Below are 16,422 nucleotides of genomic sequence, written 5' to 3' on the forward strand. Positions count from 1 at the left end.
ACAAACTTTGAACTAGAGTTCTGAATGATTTATATTTTGTTTTTCTACTTTTATTTTGTAATAGTAATGTTCACCTATGAGCATTAATTCTAAAATTGCTTCATCACTGAGATATGGGAAAGAGGACATTATTTCTTAAGAAACCATCACAGTTTCATGGCAGCATGAACTTCACTCTCGTTTCTTTATCTCTTTCCATGATGTCCTCCAACATTCGGAGTAACACTTAGACATTTGCTGGCACCAAGCCACCTAATCTAACATGGTTTCATTTGGCTTGGTCTCTAAACAATAGGCTGGCTCAAAAAAGACAGGGCCCTGTCACTGTCTCTAGGTACAGATTTATCCTGGTTTCTTGTGGTTCAGTTGCCAAGTTGTGTCCGACTCTTTGAGACCCCATGAACTATAGCACACCAGGCTCCTCTGTCCTCCACTATCTCCCAGAGTTTGCACAAATTTATATCCATTGAGTTGGTGATGCTATTAATAACTAACCATCTCATCCTCTGCTGCCCTCTTCTCCTTTTGCCTTTAATCTTTCCCAGCATCAGATTCTTTGCAGTGTGTTTATACTGTAGCTAAAAAACCACAGTGGAATATATAATACATGCCCATATAATGCACACAATGGAATATTATATAGGCATGTAAACATATAGTGGAATATTCAGTTCAGTTCAGTGGAATATTAGTCAGTCTTAAAAAGAAACTAGATCTTGATACATGCTACAATGTGGATGAAACTTAGAAATATTATAGGATTGAAACAAACCAGAAACAAGGAAAACATTGTATAATTCCACTCATATGCAGTACATATAGGAGCCAAATTCACAGAGACAGAAAGCAGAATAATGAGTGCTAAGGGCAGAGGGGAGAATAAAGTTACTGTTTAATGGGTATAGAGTTTCAACTTGGGATGATCCAGTTCTGAAGCTAGATGGTAGTGATGGTTATACGACAATGTGATGGGGTTATTAATGCCACTGAATTATATACCTAAAGTGGTTAACATGGTGAATCTTATTTATATTTTACCACAACTAAAAAAACCCACAAAACTCAATGGATCCAAGTGAATCATAACCTAACTCCCTTCATTTGTGAAGTACACCCAAAATTTTATACTAGACCCCTAGAAATGAATATATAAAAGAGATGAATATTTCCCACAATAATAACAAGTACACTGTTCAAAGAGTTCACAGCAATGGGATCAGAGAGACCAACTGAATATCTGTCCCCATCTCCCAGAAATACAGCAAACAGTAGCTTAGTGTTTTGCTAAGGAGGAGGGGTTCAATCCATGAGGAGGGATTCAATAAAGTATTTTTCATTCTGATAAAAAAACTGAAATTATTTTAAGAAAAGTAATTTTAACCACATAATTACTTTCTACTGTCATTGTCTTTTCCTATTTCTTACAGGTTAGGCCTTCCAAACCTATCATTCCCTGCCTGAGCCAAGGCAAGGCATGAAGTATCCCAGAACCACTGCAAAGATGAACAGCCAATAAACAGAAATTCAAAAGAGAGTGAAGGGAGGAAAAAGCATCTTGTATAAACAGACAGCAACAGACCAGAGAGGGTGCGTCTTTCTAGAATGGATGTTGGCTCTGTCAAAAACCAGCTAACAGCTTGTTTTCCAGTTTCATTTTAACCATGGTTTTGCCTCACTGACAGTCATATTTTTGGATGCCCTCATTAGTGTTTTAAGACTTCACTTTCCAGGCAAAGTGACACATGAAACAAACTCAGAAGATATGTTTTGGTGAAATCCTACTTGGATTTGAATTGTCCCCCTGCCCCCAACCCAATAATCTAAAACAAGAAATGTACCAAACCAAATTGAAGTGCTTCAAATTGTACTTTTCCTTATATATCTGATGCTCCAAGCAGAAGTCTTTTATATTTTTAACATAAAATACATTATTTCTATTACTAGCAAAATATGAAAAGCCCCTAATGATTTCTTATATCTCCCATTTGCTTAAGTTTCATTCTGTAATCATCAAGAATGAAGGCTGAGCCACACTTTATCACTAACACAGCAAAGCAAGAGCGGCCATATTTTGGCAAGGTGTCTTATCACAGGTTCCTTCCTATATGTCACATTTTCCTGATAGTCATGCTAGTAATGTATTTGGGACTGATTTACTTAAAAGTTCACTGGCATTTATTTTTCATTCAATACTTTTTATTAATACACTCTGCAATAAGGCATAAAAGAAAATGCGAAAGAAATCATGTTCATGTTTCAAGTCAATCAGTGTAGGGTTAGGGTTAGGGTTAGGGTACACCATGGGCTTCCCTGGTGGCTGGGGCACTAGACAACCTGCCTGCAATGAGGGAGGCCCGGGCTCCACCCCTGGGCCAGAAAAAACCCCTGCAGAAGGGAATGGCTACCCACTCCAGTGTTCCTGCCTGGAAAATTCCATGGACAGAGGAGCCTGGTGGGCTACAGTACATGGGGTCGCAAAGAGTTGGACACGACTGAGTGACTAATACTTTCACTTTTTCACTTTCTCAAAGAAACACAAGACTAATTTTGGATGTATTTTAAAATAAAAGAAATTTAAGTGTAAATTCAAAATCAATATTATTCATATCAGCTGAACTCTGCTGATGTGAAGTAATAAAATTACAATCAAATTTAATTGAAAAATAAACTTATCAACAGAGGATTGTGAGGTACTCTGGGCTCTCTTTTCTGGAATTTAGTAAACTAATTTTTAAAAATATTTGCTAGAAAAGAGTTAACAAAAATGCAATAGGATTGACTGCTGTTAACTAAATACTTATGATATAAATAATGTATCTTGAGGGTCTATTAAATATGAGCATCATATCTAATCATAAAGCAGAAAGGACATTGGGTAAATTAAAAAAAAAAAAAATGTAAACTAAATACTAACCTTTAAGACAGGGGTCAGCAAACTTTTTCCATAAAGGATCAAGTTGCTGTTGTTGTTCACTCGCTAAGTCATGTCTGGCTCTTTTGCAACCCCATGGACTGTATGTAGCCCCCCCAGACTCCTCTGTCCATGGGATTTCCCAGGCAAGAATACTAGAGTGGGTTGCTACTTCCTTCTCCAAGGGATCTTCCAGATCCAGGGATCAAATCCAAGTCTCTGCATTACAGGCAGATTCTTTAGCACCTGGGAAGTCCCATACATGTATAAACATATATACAAAGGATTAAATAGCCATACTCTGTCGTCACAACTACTTAACTATGGCACTGTGGCACAAACGCAGTCAGTGGATAGATAAGGGAAGATTGCTGTGCTCCAAAAAAATTTTACTTAGAGTCCCTGATATTAGAATTTCATATAATTTTTACATGTCATGAAATATTATTCTTTTAATTTTTTTCAACCATTAAGAAAATAGAAACACTATTCATAGTTTGAGGGCCACATAACAAAACAGGTAACAGGCCAAATTTGGTCCTTAGACCATAGCTTGCTGACTCCTGAGAGTTTACAATTTCAAGTATGGGGCAAAAAACACTCTCTTCATCAAACAAAACCTTTTTCTTTTCTTTTTTGAAAAGAAAAATCAACAGAAATTTATAGGCTTCTGATCTCTCTAGAAAACAGTTTTAGCTTCCTGAATGCTTGCCAGCACAAGAGCCACGGCTAAGCACTGACCAGTCTCGGCACAAAGGAAGGGGTGGAGGGAAGGCACCGACCGCGATGGTCCTCACCACTGTACGGGAGGTGACATCTGGACGGGACTTTGAAGAATGAGTAGGATTTGGGTAGAACAAGACTGCAGTAAAAGAAAAAGAGATAAGGACAAAACTTCAGGAACTAGCCATATAAGCCAATGAATTTAAAAAAAAAAAAAAAGCAGATCCAGAAAAAGGGAAAAAACCAGCAGAACCAATTGCCAGGGAAGCCAAGAGAAGAGAACACTTGAAAGAGAAAAGGGTTTAAAACTCTCAATGTGGTTACTGGGAAAAAATAAAAGTAGGTCAAGGCACGGGACAAATGGGGGCTGTTGGTGACTTTTTTATCCTGCTGTTGCAGTGTAATGATAGAGCTGACAGATAGGTTTCATGGAATTAAACAGGGAATAGCCTGAAAGGGATGCTGGTGGGAAGAATGGCTTTATAGAGATATACACTATTTTCTTAAATAAAACAAACAAAAAACATTTTAGTGAAAGTTGCATCTTTCACTTTCACTACCTTATTAGTAGCTTGCTCAATATGAAACATCCTAATCAGGAAGTTGTTTCCTACATTAAATTCTAATACCCTTTGAAATCAAACAGGCCAAATTTTATGGTAAGATCAAGAATTAATAAAAGTTGCATCTATCTTAAATGCTAGAACAAAACACAGGAAAGACTTCAACAAATTTTCTTTAAAAAAAAAATAACATAACTATAACAAATGATAATGTCCCATTTCCCTTCTGTCTTTCCTTGCTTTCTTTTTTTAGTTTAAAAAATTTTGTATGTTGATGAAGTTTCAGTCTTGCAGAAAGCTACAAAAACTGTAAAAAGAATTCCTGGATACCTTTTATCCATTTTTTTTTTTTAAAATAACTTAAAACATTCTTCTGTTGACTTCCTGGTTTTTGTCCTTTGTAATGTGGATACTGCCAACGAATTCTGGACATTCAATTTAAAAAGTGTTGGGGTCTAAATAGTTTAGTTAATGCTGTCCATGATTCAGTCACAAGTTGTAGGAAAGAAAAGTGCAATATAAGCTCACTCAACAAAACTGGAATTCACTTGGCTTCTTTAATTTGTAGGTTGATGTCTGTCATCAGCTTTGGCCCATTCTCTCTCTCCTCTCCTTCTGGGATTCAAATTAAATGTGTGTTAGATCTTCTCATTCTCTCTTATATGCCTCTTTTTCTCTTATCTGTAATTTTTACTTTTCCTCTCTGCAAATGTAACATGCTGGATCATATTTTCTGATATAATTTCTAGGTCACTATTTCGCTCTGCAGCCGTATCTAATTTGCTGCCAAATCCACCCACTGAACTCTTAAGTTCACTTACACAGTTTCATAGTTCTAGTATCATAGTTCTAGCATTTCACAGTTCTAGTATTTCCACTTGGTTCTTTTCCAAAACTGCTACATCACTTTTTCTTTGCAATAGTTTCCAGTTACCTGATTACAAAAAAGTTATTTTTAGCCAAAGTCTGATGATAATTCTATTATTTCATGTCTATGAGTTCTGGATGTCTGTTTGCTCATGGTGGGTAATTTCCTCATATGTCTAGTTATTTGTGTGTTGGCCATTTGGGGGGCAAAAATTCTTTGGAAGAATATTTTTAAGCAGAAAGTGATGGGACTTACTTCCAGTGAGTTTTTTTTTTTTCCTTTACTATTGCCAAGTCCCTGGAAACACTACCGGTCCTGAGGCTCTTTCACCCAACTTCAAGACTCCAAGGTCTATTCTCTCCCCTTAAGAATCCTAACAGTTAATTTTTGCACTGTTTGAGGATCCTCTTCGTTAGATTTTTTTCCCCTCATATTGTCAGAGATTTCCTTGACATTATTTTCTAAACCTTAATTGAATATATACATATGTGGGTATATATGTTATTTCTGTGAACTCTCTTCTGACAGAAACCTTTTCCACAGCATCTTGTTTTTATTTTCCAAGTGAAATTCTTCCGAAAGTTGTACACTTGTTCCTCTAACAAGTTGCCTATTTTACATGATTGTCAAGAATGATGTGATTGCTTTCAATGCTATGGATAAAAGCTATTAAAAATATGTCCAAGCACAGTGAATTTAGTAAGTGTCCACAGTGTATAAGCATGAACAGCTTAAAGAGAAAGTGGCATCTGCGTAGTGATTTTATTTAAATAAAATTAAAATTTCAAGTCACAGAAATATCAGGTAGCAAAAATGACACCATAGCTGTGGTGGTAATGAGAGATAGCAACTTCTTTCTAAATTCAATTTGCTGTTATTAATACTGATGTAATAGTGTAATGAAACATTTAGTGATAGATTTTCAAGGACAGGCTTTCTGAAAAAGGTAAGTTTGAGGGAAAACTTCTAAAGAAGAACCACAAGACTAAGAAGTAATTTTTAAGAACAGTATGTAATATGGCTTAGTATTGAATTGGATAATAAAAAACACAATATTTTTTTCTTCCTCAGAAATAATATACTTTCTAAATGCTTGTCTTCCTTTGTAGTCATTAATATATTCTTAAAAAAATCATGACCGAGTTCTCAATCTAATCTCTCTTCCCTTGAAAGAATAAAAATGAATTCCTCTTGTCAATATTCTTGTAATACTCCGAAACAAAGTAATCACTGAAAACAAACCTCTTCACTAACAGTGTTTAGGAACTTAATTGTGCCTTTGTTACCTTAGGACAAACAGACTACAGAGTTGGCCAGGGAGGGGCATGTGAGGCACATTCTGCTTTTTGACCTTGGTAGTAGTTACATTGTTCACTTTATGATTATTTGTTTAAAAGTACATATATGTTTATGCACTTTTACCAAGAGAATAAATAGCATGCGTTTTTAAACATCTTCCTTATAGAAACTTCCCTAAGTAAAAAAATTAAATAAAGCTCTCATTTAAATGCATTCATTCTACTGTCCTCTTAAATACTTTAAGAGCCAGAGATGGAAAAAGAGCAAAACTGAATGAAATACTTGAGTCACTCTTATTTACATCTTTCAAGAAAACTCTCAATGTAGCTAGCTAGATTTAAAACATATTCTCAGGTAAAGTACTATTAAATATTAATATAGTAAAATACTGCCAATTCCCTCTTTCTCTAAATTTAAATATTCTTATATATAAAATGGAAACATATGTGCTTTTTATTTGGTTTATATGCTCCAGGATTTTTAAGTATCTAAAGAAATGGCACTTTTGTCCTTTGCTTTTGGACCTACTTTCTGCTGCTGCTGCTGCTGCTAAGTCGCTTCAGTCGTGTCCAACTCTGTACGATCCCATGGACAGCAGCCCACCAGGCTCCTCTCCAGGCAAGAATACTGGAGTGGGTTGCCATTTCCTTCTCCAGCACTTTCTATTCCTTCCCAAATATATTACTGTGGCTTTATTTGTACCAAATCATCTGTGGAGAGTACAACCTAGGGCTCTAATGTCTCCTCTTCACCCTGTAGTTAGAAGCTATGCTTTTAAACAATTACTACTGCACCCCTATTCAATCTGCTGAGAGCATAGTCTTGGAATACTGATTCAACTGCATAAGGGCATTTCATAGGTCCCCCAAACAAGACTGCCATTAAGACCACTTCTCCCTCCAGAAGCTGGCAGTCAATGACCATCCTACTTCTAGCTAGTGAGGGAGCAGTTATTTCCTGGCAGAATGTTTTTAGGTCAGCATGATTTCTCCATTTACAAGCTTATCACTGCATTACAGATAAACAAACCGCATCTTTGCTCCTATCTCTTAGATGAGAAATGGAAACTCTGACAGGACACTATCCTATTAATGAGGCCGAGGTCGTCTTCACTCGCATGTACATCCTCCTTTCAGAGCTGTCAGTCTTTCATAAAAAACTACCATTACTAAATACATTCCTTTTCTGGTTTGAAAAACACAAGGGAATGATTCTCTAGTTGTCAGTTCTTCTTTCAAAGTCCTTCTTAGAATAATAAAATTCTTATTTTAACTAGGAATAATCAGATGCTAGTCTATAACAGCTGCAAAAATTCTCAAAAGAGCTATACAAAAGAAAAACATGGCTTCTACCTCCAAAAGTCATTGGAGATCTTTTTTTTTCTTATTAAGGCATCCAGAACACATAATATTACACTGAGTCAAAAGGACCAATTCTCTTCATGGAGTAGAATAGCAATTGCCTGTTACTCATTAAATTCTTACAGCAATGAGCAATGACTTGCATTCTCGTTTTGTTTCTCTTTGAATAGCAGATGAAGTTGATTTTTTTCCAAGGCTGCTTCCCATCACCAGCATTCCTGATCCTTGACCTGTGTAGCTGTTAATATGCTGCACACATATACTTGGGCTCCTTAACAACCAATGCAGTTAACCTTTCTGTTTACTCCAAGTCAGTTCCTATTTTGTTAGTGAAAGTAATTTTCTTTTCCTTTCTGAACATAATAATTATATCTGCTACAAAAACTACATATATAATCCACTGGTTTTTTTAATTTCTTGCTTGTTTTTTTTTTGCCAAGGGATTCAGGGGCCATGTGTTTTCATATTCTAATTGAGAAAGACTTGTAATTCCAAAAAAGTGTGCTGCTATAGCTACTTTATAAATATAGCTATTACTCTTATATGTCTGAGGAATTAGTGTTGGATGCTACATTTTATCTTTTTTCTCAAAGAAAAGTTAATTCCTTTGATTAAATATAAGTGAAAGATTATATTTTCTGGAACTAATGATTAAAAAGTAATATATTAGAAATTCTATCAAAAGATATTTTGTTACAACTACCTGTGTTCAAAGGTACTTCTCTTCGTCCATCTCATAATCTGCTCCCATCATTTTATACTGTAATTACCTATTAATCTGCTGTATCTCTCAGAGATAGGAAGCTCCTGGAAGGTAGGGAATGTATCATAATGGCTGTTTTATCTGCAGAGCACATGGTCTGACAGATAGCTAGTGCTATCTGGTGCTAGTACTACATACTCTTCAAAAGTCTAATTGTTAATTAGCCAGTTTTAGACTAACTGGCACACCCACTGCCCCAACATTTATGTCCAGTCAGGTATTATCATATTTCAAACAGAGAGGTCCACTTTCAAGTATCTACTGATCTCTGCCTAAACACTGAGCATCTTTATGAAGAAGACAGAAAAGCTAATTTGTGAGTTTTAAATCTTTTTTTTCTGATTCAAACTCTGCTACTATCTAGCAGTAACCTGCAAGTCACTTTAACCATATTGGATCTTGCACCTTTAGAGAGTAAAATGAGGAACTGGACTAAATAGTTTGCAAGAACCTAGTTGGGCCCAGTTCTAAAACTCCAATTAGGCATTAAACACTAAGGGTACAACTATTACAGCAAGCTTCGTCAACACTAGAGGGAGCTATGTCCATGTTATCATTGGGGTGGGTTAGAAAAATTTCCAAGTCAAGCATCTTTAAATGGAAAACTGACTTCCCAGAATGAGAGAAGTTAAATACCAAACAATAGATCCTGTTCATACAGCCACTTCTCAGGGTACCTGTGCTTACCTCCTTCTTACAGATGTTAAAGCACCTCACCCTCAACTTGCATCAATATACCTTTTGGGCTTAATTCTAATTCCAAAGGAACCAAGTTGGCTTGAGTCATTCCAACAGATTTCTTTCCCCATTCATCTAGCTTCTTTCTTTATCAAATTAACAGTAACAAAAAAAAAAAGCAAAATAATTAATGCTATTATTCTAAAAGCCTCAGGAAATGAGCTAGAGAAGGAAAGAGATTCATATCACAATAAAGCTGTGGCCTGGGAAAAAAGTTAACTGCAACTGAATTCATTAGCAACTTGCCACTCAAACTGCAGCTACCAGAGCTACTTTGAAAATAAAACTATTCAAAGAGGAAAGGTATCAAGGAAAAGAAAGAATCAACAAAGCTCTGTAATGTGGGAGCTGGAATCGCTGCCTAAAGAGAATGCTGCCATTGCTCTGCTAGGCTCTGCAATGAGAAGCTTGCAGCTGCTGAAGAGTGATGTCATTAATTAGAGGCAATGGGGTCACATTAGGCATTTGGCAAGAAATCTGTCAAGTGACAAGATAAAGGAATGGAGGAAAAAGAAAAACATTTCTAAAGCTAGACCTTGCTCTGAAGTTTTACTATTTACATCCTCTCCCTCCCAGCTCCAAAAAAACACCCATGGCCTTGAAAATACATGACCCAAACCATTAGAGAACAAGTAAAATGAAATAAAAAACCTTTCCTTTGGTATCAACTTATGTTTCCCTTTTCCCAGAGGCACAATGGCATGTTAACCTGACAGAGAGGGCATAAACTGTGGATGTTACAGAATGTGGTCTGTGGGAGAAAGATAATGCAGTCCTGAAGAACCCTTTTCATTTAAATTTCATAGGTTAATTTAACACTCAGAAGCAAATCCTCAACAGTCAGAAATGGACCACCTACTTTTTAGCACATGGGCTGTTCCTGAGTAAAAATAGATTACACAGGAACTTTGGAGAGTGACTCTGTGGGTGAAGAGAAAAATCTACTAGAACAAGACAATTCTTCTTCACTTAAAAAAAAATGCACACTCAGTCCTTCAAGGGTAAAATACAACGTAAGACTCACAAGGTTAAAATCAACTTATTCCTATGGATCCAAATAGTATAGTTGTTTCTTAAATCATCAACTTTAAGTACTCTAAGAGACACCAACAGCCTTAACAAGTCAAAAAGATTTCTCATTTAGGACAATGAAAAAAAATTTTAACAGTACTTTCAGTCAATAATCCTCATGGGAAGTATAAGAAAAATATACTTTACTGTTAAAAGGAAAACTTATTGCCCTCCCTTATTTTAGGAGACATGCCAAAGGATTTCCAATTCACTCAGATTTGTACTGACCTTTAAAATGTTTCGGCCATCAAACGATTCTCTTTCTTTGAAGATATATTTGCCATCTGCTGTGTAGAGATTGTACCTGCCTTCAGCTGTAAATATTCCAAAGACAGTGTTAGAACAGAAGCTTGGGTTATTGAGCTGTCTGTTTTCTCTTGGATTTCTATAGCGATAACTAGGAAGATCTTCATGTACTATCTAGACAGTAACAGTGAAAAAGTGAAAGTCGCTCAGTGTCCGACTCTTTGCGAGTCCATGGTCTATACAGTCTATGGAATTCTCCAGGCCAAAATACTGGAGTGGGTAGCCTTTCCCTTCTCCAGGGGATCTTCCCAACCCAGGAATCAAACCGGGGTCTCCTGCATTGCAGGCGGATTCTTTACCAACTGAGCTATGAGGGAAGCCTGGAAAGTAACATAACATGGAGGGAAAAACATCAGATTATAGTCAAGAGACCAGTCTCAGCTCTGTCATAACTCGTTTGGTGTATATTTATTCATTTAACATTGTCCAAGTACTCACTGTACATAAACTACATAACAGACCATATTCTTAGGCAAATTATATCTCTTTAGTTCCTCATTTACAAAGTTAGAAGGTGGGTGTTTCCAAAGATTCCCTGCAGTCTAAAACCCAAGATTCCTTATAAGCTGTACACATTTTTAAATACATAAAAATACATGAAAGCTCACCCATTAACTAGTTAAAAATGCTGCTAATCATGCTTTGGGTTGATTTAAGGACTCCCCTGAAATGGGAAAAACCTCTCCCATTGCAATCAAAGGTATCCTTACATTCTACACAAAAATCTGCAAATCGATGACCTTAGCTGTGCTCTCACTCCTTGTATTAATTTAGCTTGCTTATCCCAAAAGGTGTCCTTCAAATGCAGCAGGAAAAAAATGGATGTCAAAGGAAAGGATAACTATTATGAAAAAGCAAGACAATGTATTCAACAGCCTTTTCAAAAGAAAATACAAGATAGAGAAGTATCCAGGGTATGTAAAATTCAAAACATCTTCAAAAATTAACTCTCAGAATATTTTCTGAAATACCAACTCTTTCCTGCCCACCAACTGACACTTAAAAGTATCTGTATCTCTACTTTTGAGTATACTCTTTTATCGTATATAACTATGGAGATAACTGATAAAATATATTCAAAAGAGCTAACTCCAGGAAGATAATATATTTTAGAAAGTCCATTGGAATTACACCTGGGTAACTATGGGACTACTTCTCTAATGAGAACTATTCTCTTATAAAGAGCCCATCCCATGTATATTTCACAACTTAAAAACAGGCCCCCTGTTAAAAGAAAATGTGAAACTTTATAAAGCAAAATTCATACTAGGTAAATGTCAATTTAAAAAAGCAGTAATGAAATCTGGAGATTGAAATGTTTACTAACAGCTTCAAAATTTATAAGTAAATAGCATTAGCCATGAGGGGAACATAGATCAAAACCACCATGAGATACCACTTCACAATCAAGATGATGGAAGTAACAAAAAAGACAGAAAATAAGTGCAGGTAAAGATGTAGAGAAATTGAAGCCCTCATGTACTGCCATCCCTCCTTATTTGTGGTTCTTCTTTCCACCTTTTCAGTTATCCATGGTCAACTAAGGTCAGAAAACATTAAATGGAAAATTCCAGAAATAAATAATTTCTAAGTTTTTAATCATGTACCATTCTGAGCAGTGTGATACATCCCACCCAAGAAGTATCATCCCTTTGTCCAACATATCCCTTTCTCTCAGTTATCATAATGACTGCCAAGGCATTGCACTGCTTGTGTTCAAGTCACCCTTACTTTATTTAATCATGGCCTCAAAAAGCAAGAATAGTGATGCTAGCAATTTGGATATGCCAAAGAGATGCCATAAAGTGCTTTCTTTAAGTGAAAAGGTGGAAGTTCGTGACTTAATAAGGAAAGAAAAAAATCTTAGCTAGAGTTTGCTAAGATCTATAGTAAGAACAAATCTATCAATGAAACTGGGATGAAGGAGAAAGAAATTCGTAACTAGTTTTGCTGTCACACCTCAAACTGCAAAAGTTATGATCACGGTGCATGTAAGTGCTTAGTGAAATTGAAAAAGGCATTACATTTGTACAATAAGAAATTCTGAGAGAGACAGATAACATTCACATAATTTTTATTATAGCATATTGTTTAATTCTTCTATTTTACTATTAGTTAATCTCTTACTGCACCTAATTTATGAATTAAACTTTATCATAGGTATTCATGCATAGGAAAAATATAGGATGTCTGGTGTATGGTTTCAGGTATTCACTGGGGACCTTAGAACGCATCTCCTGCAGATAAAGGGAGGGCTACTGTACTGCTTATGGAAATGTAAAATGGTGCAGCCACTGTGGAAAATAGTCTGGCAGTTACTCAAAAAGTTACAACTTTGTGTTAATCATGACTCTGCAATTTCACTCTTAAGTATTTACTTAATAGAAATGAAAACATAAAAATACACACATAAATGTTTACAGCAGCATTATTCATAATAGCCCAAAAGAGGAAACAACACAAATGTCCATCAACTGCTGAATGGATAAATAAAATGTGGTATGTCCATACAATGGGTTATTATTTGGTAATAAAAAGGAATGACACTGTATCATGGATGAACCTTATAAACATTATGCTAAGTGAAAGAAGCCAGTCACAGAAGATCACATATTGCATGATTCTATCAATATTTATGTGAAATATGCAGAAAAGGCAAATTCACTGAACAGAAAGGAGACCGGTGGTGCTGAGGACTGGACAGGAAGGGGAAAATGGGGAGTCACTGCCAGTAACTAGAGAGTTTCTTTCTGGGGTGATGAAAATGTTCTAAAATGTACTGTGGTAAAGGCTGCATAACTCACTATACTAAAAATTACTGAATTATATACTTCACATGGATGAATTATATACTATATGAATTATATCTCAATAAAGCTGTTACATTTAAAATATCTGTCAGTAGGAAAGGATAACTAAGACTGTCAACACAGAATATTTTCCTATATGAAGTTCTGGTGCCAACTGAATATACATCTGGATCCACACAATTTAAAAGAAACAGATTCCTGTATAATTCAACTATTTTATGTTAAGAGGTTAGGTCATGAAATAGTTGTAAGAGCTCTGAAAAGACTTAGACACAATTTATTTTAAAAAGCCTTAAAATACAATCTAGCATCAAAAAAACAGTAACACTAGAACTAAGAATGGTATAGCTACGTATCTCTTAGTCCTACAATGGCTCTAATCAAACCAAACCAGCTTACAGTTGAGATTCCTGGTATGTATCTGAGAGAAATTAAAAGATGTACTTTGGCAAAAAGGGACACAAAAACTGTCCTAAACTATAAATCTTAAATAGTTCATGGGTTCTAAATGGGGAGTCCTAAAGAAGTCCTCTTCCAATGAAGACTTTCTAAAACCAAGGTCAGTCCTAACAAAGGTAATAAAACCTAAATATGGGGTTTTGGTGGTGGTGTATTTTGAACAACAGCCTTTAAAGAAGAAGCTGCACATAACTGGAATTTGTAGATCCTGTTCAAATAGATGCTCAATGTGCTAGACAGCTTTCACTTGGCAGGTGGGGATGGGAAGAAAAATAATCCTTTTTAAAATGCAGATTATTATCCCAAATAAAGGGTTAAAACAAGGCATTTTTATATGAAGGCTTTTAGATTCAGGAGGGGAAAAAAAACATTAACACAAAGTTTCTCAACCTTGGTGCTACTGACATTCAGGGCTGAAAAATTCTTCATTATGAGGGGCTTGTCCCATGCATTGCAGAGGGGTAAGCAGCACCCCTGACCTCTATGCATCAGATGCCAGTAGCAGCCCGCTCCCATCTCCCTAACTGTGACAACCAAAGCATCTCCAGAGAATCCAAATGTCCTTTGGGAGGACAAAACTGCCCCTAGTTGAGAATCACGGCTCTAACACTTACTTTTTTTTTTTTTTTTTTAATTTTTATTTATTTATTTATTTTTTTCTAACACTTACTTTTATTAGTTAATCTTCTCTTGTTTCTGGGGAAAAAAAAAAAAAAAAAGCTCCCATGCATTTCTTAGGACATACTTACACTAAAACAATTATTTGCTGTCCACCTAAAATTTACCTAGGAATCCTGCATTTTTACTTGCTACATCTAGCAACCCTATGTGCAAGAAGAGTATAAGATTTGAGAAGCTATATAGCCCCATGCACGATATGTCCTTGCCCACTTCCACTGTACTCATCAAAACAAGATAATGGATATAAAAAGGAAGATATGTTAGAGATCCTTTGATAGCCCATTCTCTTCAAACCCCAGGGTTATCATTAGACCTTGCCGGTCACAAACTGTACTGTGGTTCTACGGAGCACTTACCATTGGGGTCTTTCCTGAACAGAGTATTCATGACTGTAGCATGGAGTTTCACACTATTCCACTCTTTCACTATTAGTCCAGATGCCTGAAAACGTTCCAGTACTCGATCAACCAATTCCTGCAGCCTGGGGAAATTGAAGAAGCACAGAAACCTTAGTAAACTCCTGAACCCTGACAAATTCAACATTTACAGAGCATCTGGCTCTGAGCCGATTACTGCACAAGGCCCTCAAAGAAGAGGCTGCAGTCCCCACCATCATGAAACGCACAGCTTTGTGTGGGTAACAGACCTGGAAACAACTGCAGAACATCATGGTGAGTGTTAAGGGAGTGTCCAACTGTATTTGGAGGGGCCAGGTTTTCACAGCAGGCTTAAGCATGGTCTTGAAGGAACATGGAAGTTTATCATCTTGGAAATCTGGTGCAAGCAGCCAGGTTCAACAGAGAGCTGCCTGAAAGAAAGTGCTTTAGTGGTCAATCCAGTCACAGAACCAAAAGCTACCATGACTGATGTGTTTCTGCCAGGATCAAATGAGGTCTGCCACAACTCGAATAAGACATTTGCTCACTGGGAAGGAGCATGCACCGTGAAGATCCTGGCAGCCCTGGCCACTAAATCAAAGAGGCAGAAGTGTGGTACCAATGAAGACAACTACAAGAAAATCCACAGGCACCATAACTGATGCTCCAAAGGGACTCCAGCTGGCTCTAAGCACTAGGGTTCTGTAGTGGATAAGTTCTGTCTTGATGATGGCTGTTCATTCCAATACCTCCAACAGAAACGACTCTTGCACAAGAATTTTTCCCTTTGTTCAGGTGTTCTGATCAACAGCTTAAAGAACACCCTTTAACACTTCTTGTAAGGCTGGTCTAGTGGTGATAAACTCCTTCACTTTTTGTCTGAAAAACTCTTTATCTCCCCTTCAATTCTGAAGAATTTTGCCAGTTGTGCCACTGAGAAGGGGTCATTATTTCAGCAACGGTGTGGTGGAGCAGATCTTGGTTGGAGTATTCAGAAAACAGCCATCTTATGTGACCACCCACTTATCTGATGGTGAAGTTCAGCCTGTGGCTTTTACATGTTGTGCCCGAACGTCCACCCTGAGCCTGGTGGAGTTCTCTCTGAACACAGGAGTTGACGGGGAGGTCTGTATCAAATGACAGTACAGCACACCTGGTCATGAGCACAGAGAGCACCGTGTTCCTTTCAACTTCTCCCTTGGTGTTTTTTGTTTTTTTTGAGATTTGTACTGCACTCTTAACTTTCCTGGCTCAAAATCTTTCCATCATCACCAGTGTACTAATAAACAACAGATTCCACATTTTTTAGCTTTTACATTTTAGGTATACATACTAGTAATACTCTTTGTATCACACACCACCTCTTTTCCCAGATGCAAGTAGCCCTGAGACATCTGGAGGGTTTGTGAATCTTCCACTGCTTCTTGGGCCACGTGTGTGTGCTCACTCGTGTCCAATTCTTTGCAACTCCACCAACTGTAGGCCACCAGGT

At 36.8% G+C, this 16,422-nt stretch overlaps 1 protein-coding gene across 7 annotated transcripts in view; it reads right to left on the reverse strand.

Moving 5' to 3' along the window:
- The window catches only part of ASCC1 (activating signal cointegrator 1 complex subunit 1), a 104,795-nt gene that overhangs the window by 15,699 nt on the left and 72,674 nt on the right, over window positions 1-16,422 (reverse strand). For 3 of the 7 annotated variants that reach the window (XR_006345313.1, XR_006345312.1, XM_043925294.1), the window contains exons 8-10: window positions 14,910-15,034; window positions 10,526-10,611; window positions 3,709-3,773 (exon numbers count right to left, since the gene is read on the reverse strand). Coding sequence is in view for 5 of the 7 variants with exons in the window: in XM_043925294.1 (XP_043781229.1) it covers window positions 3,709-3,773; window positions 10,526-10,611; window positions 14,910-15,034 (276 nt within the window). In the remaining 2 variants the exon portion in view is untranslated. The remainder of the gene's footprint in view (window positions 1-3,708; window positions 3,774-10,525; window positions 10,612-14,909; window positions 15,035-16,422) is intronic. The other 4 variants (XM_043925293.1, XM_043925290.1, XM_043925292.1 and 1 more) reach the window with 2 other exon arrangements.

This window comes from Cervus elaphus, chromosome 15, assembly GCF_910594005.1.
Source record: "Cervus elaphus chromosome 15, mCerEla1.1, whole genome shotgun sequence".
Taxonomy (NCBI): Eukaryota; Metazoa; Chordata; class Mammalia; order Artiodactyla; family Cervidae; genus Cervus; species Cervus elaphus.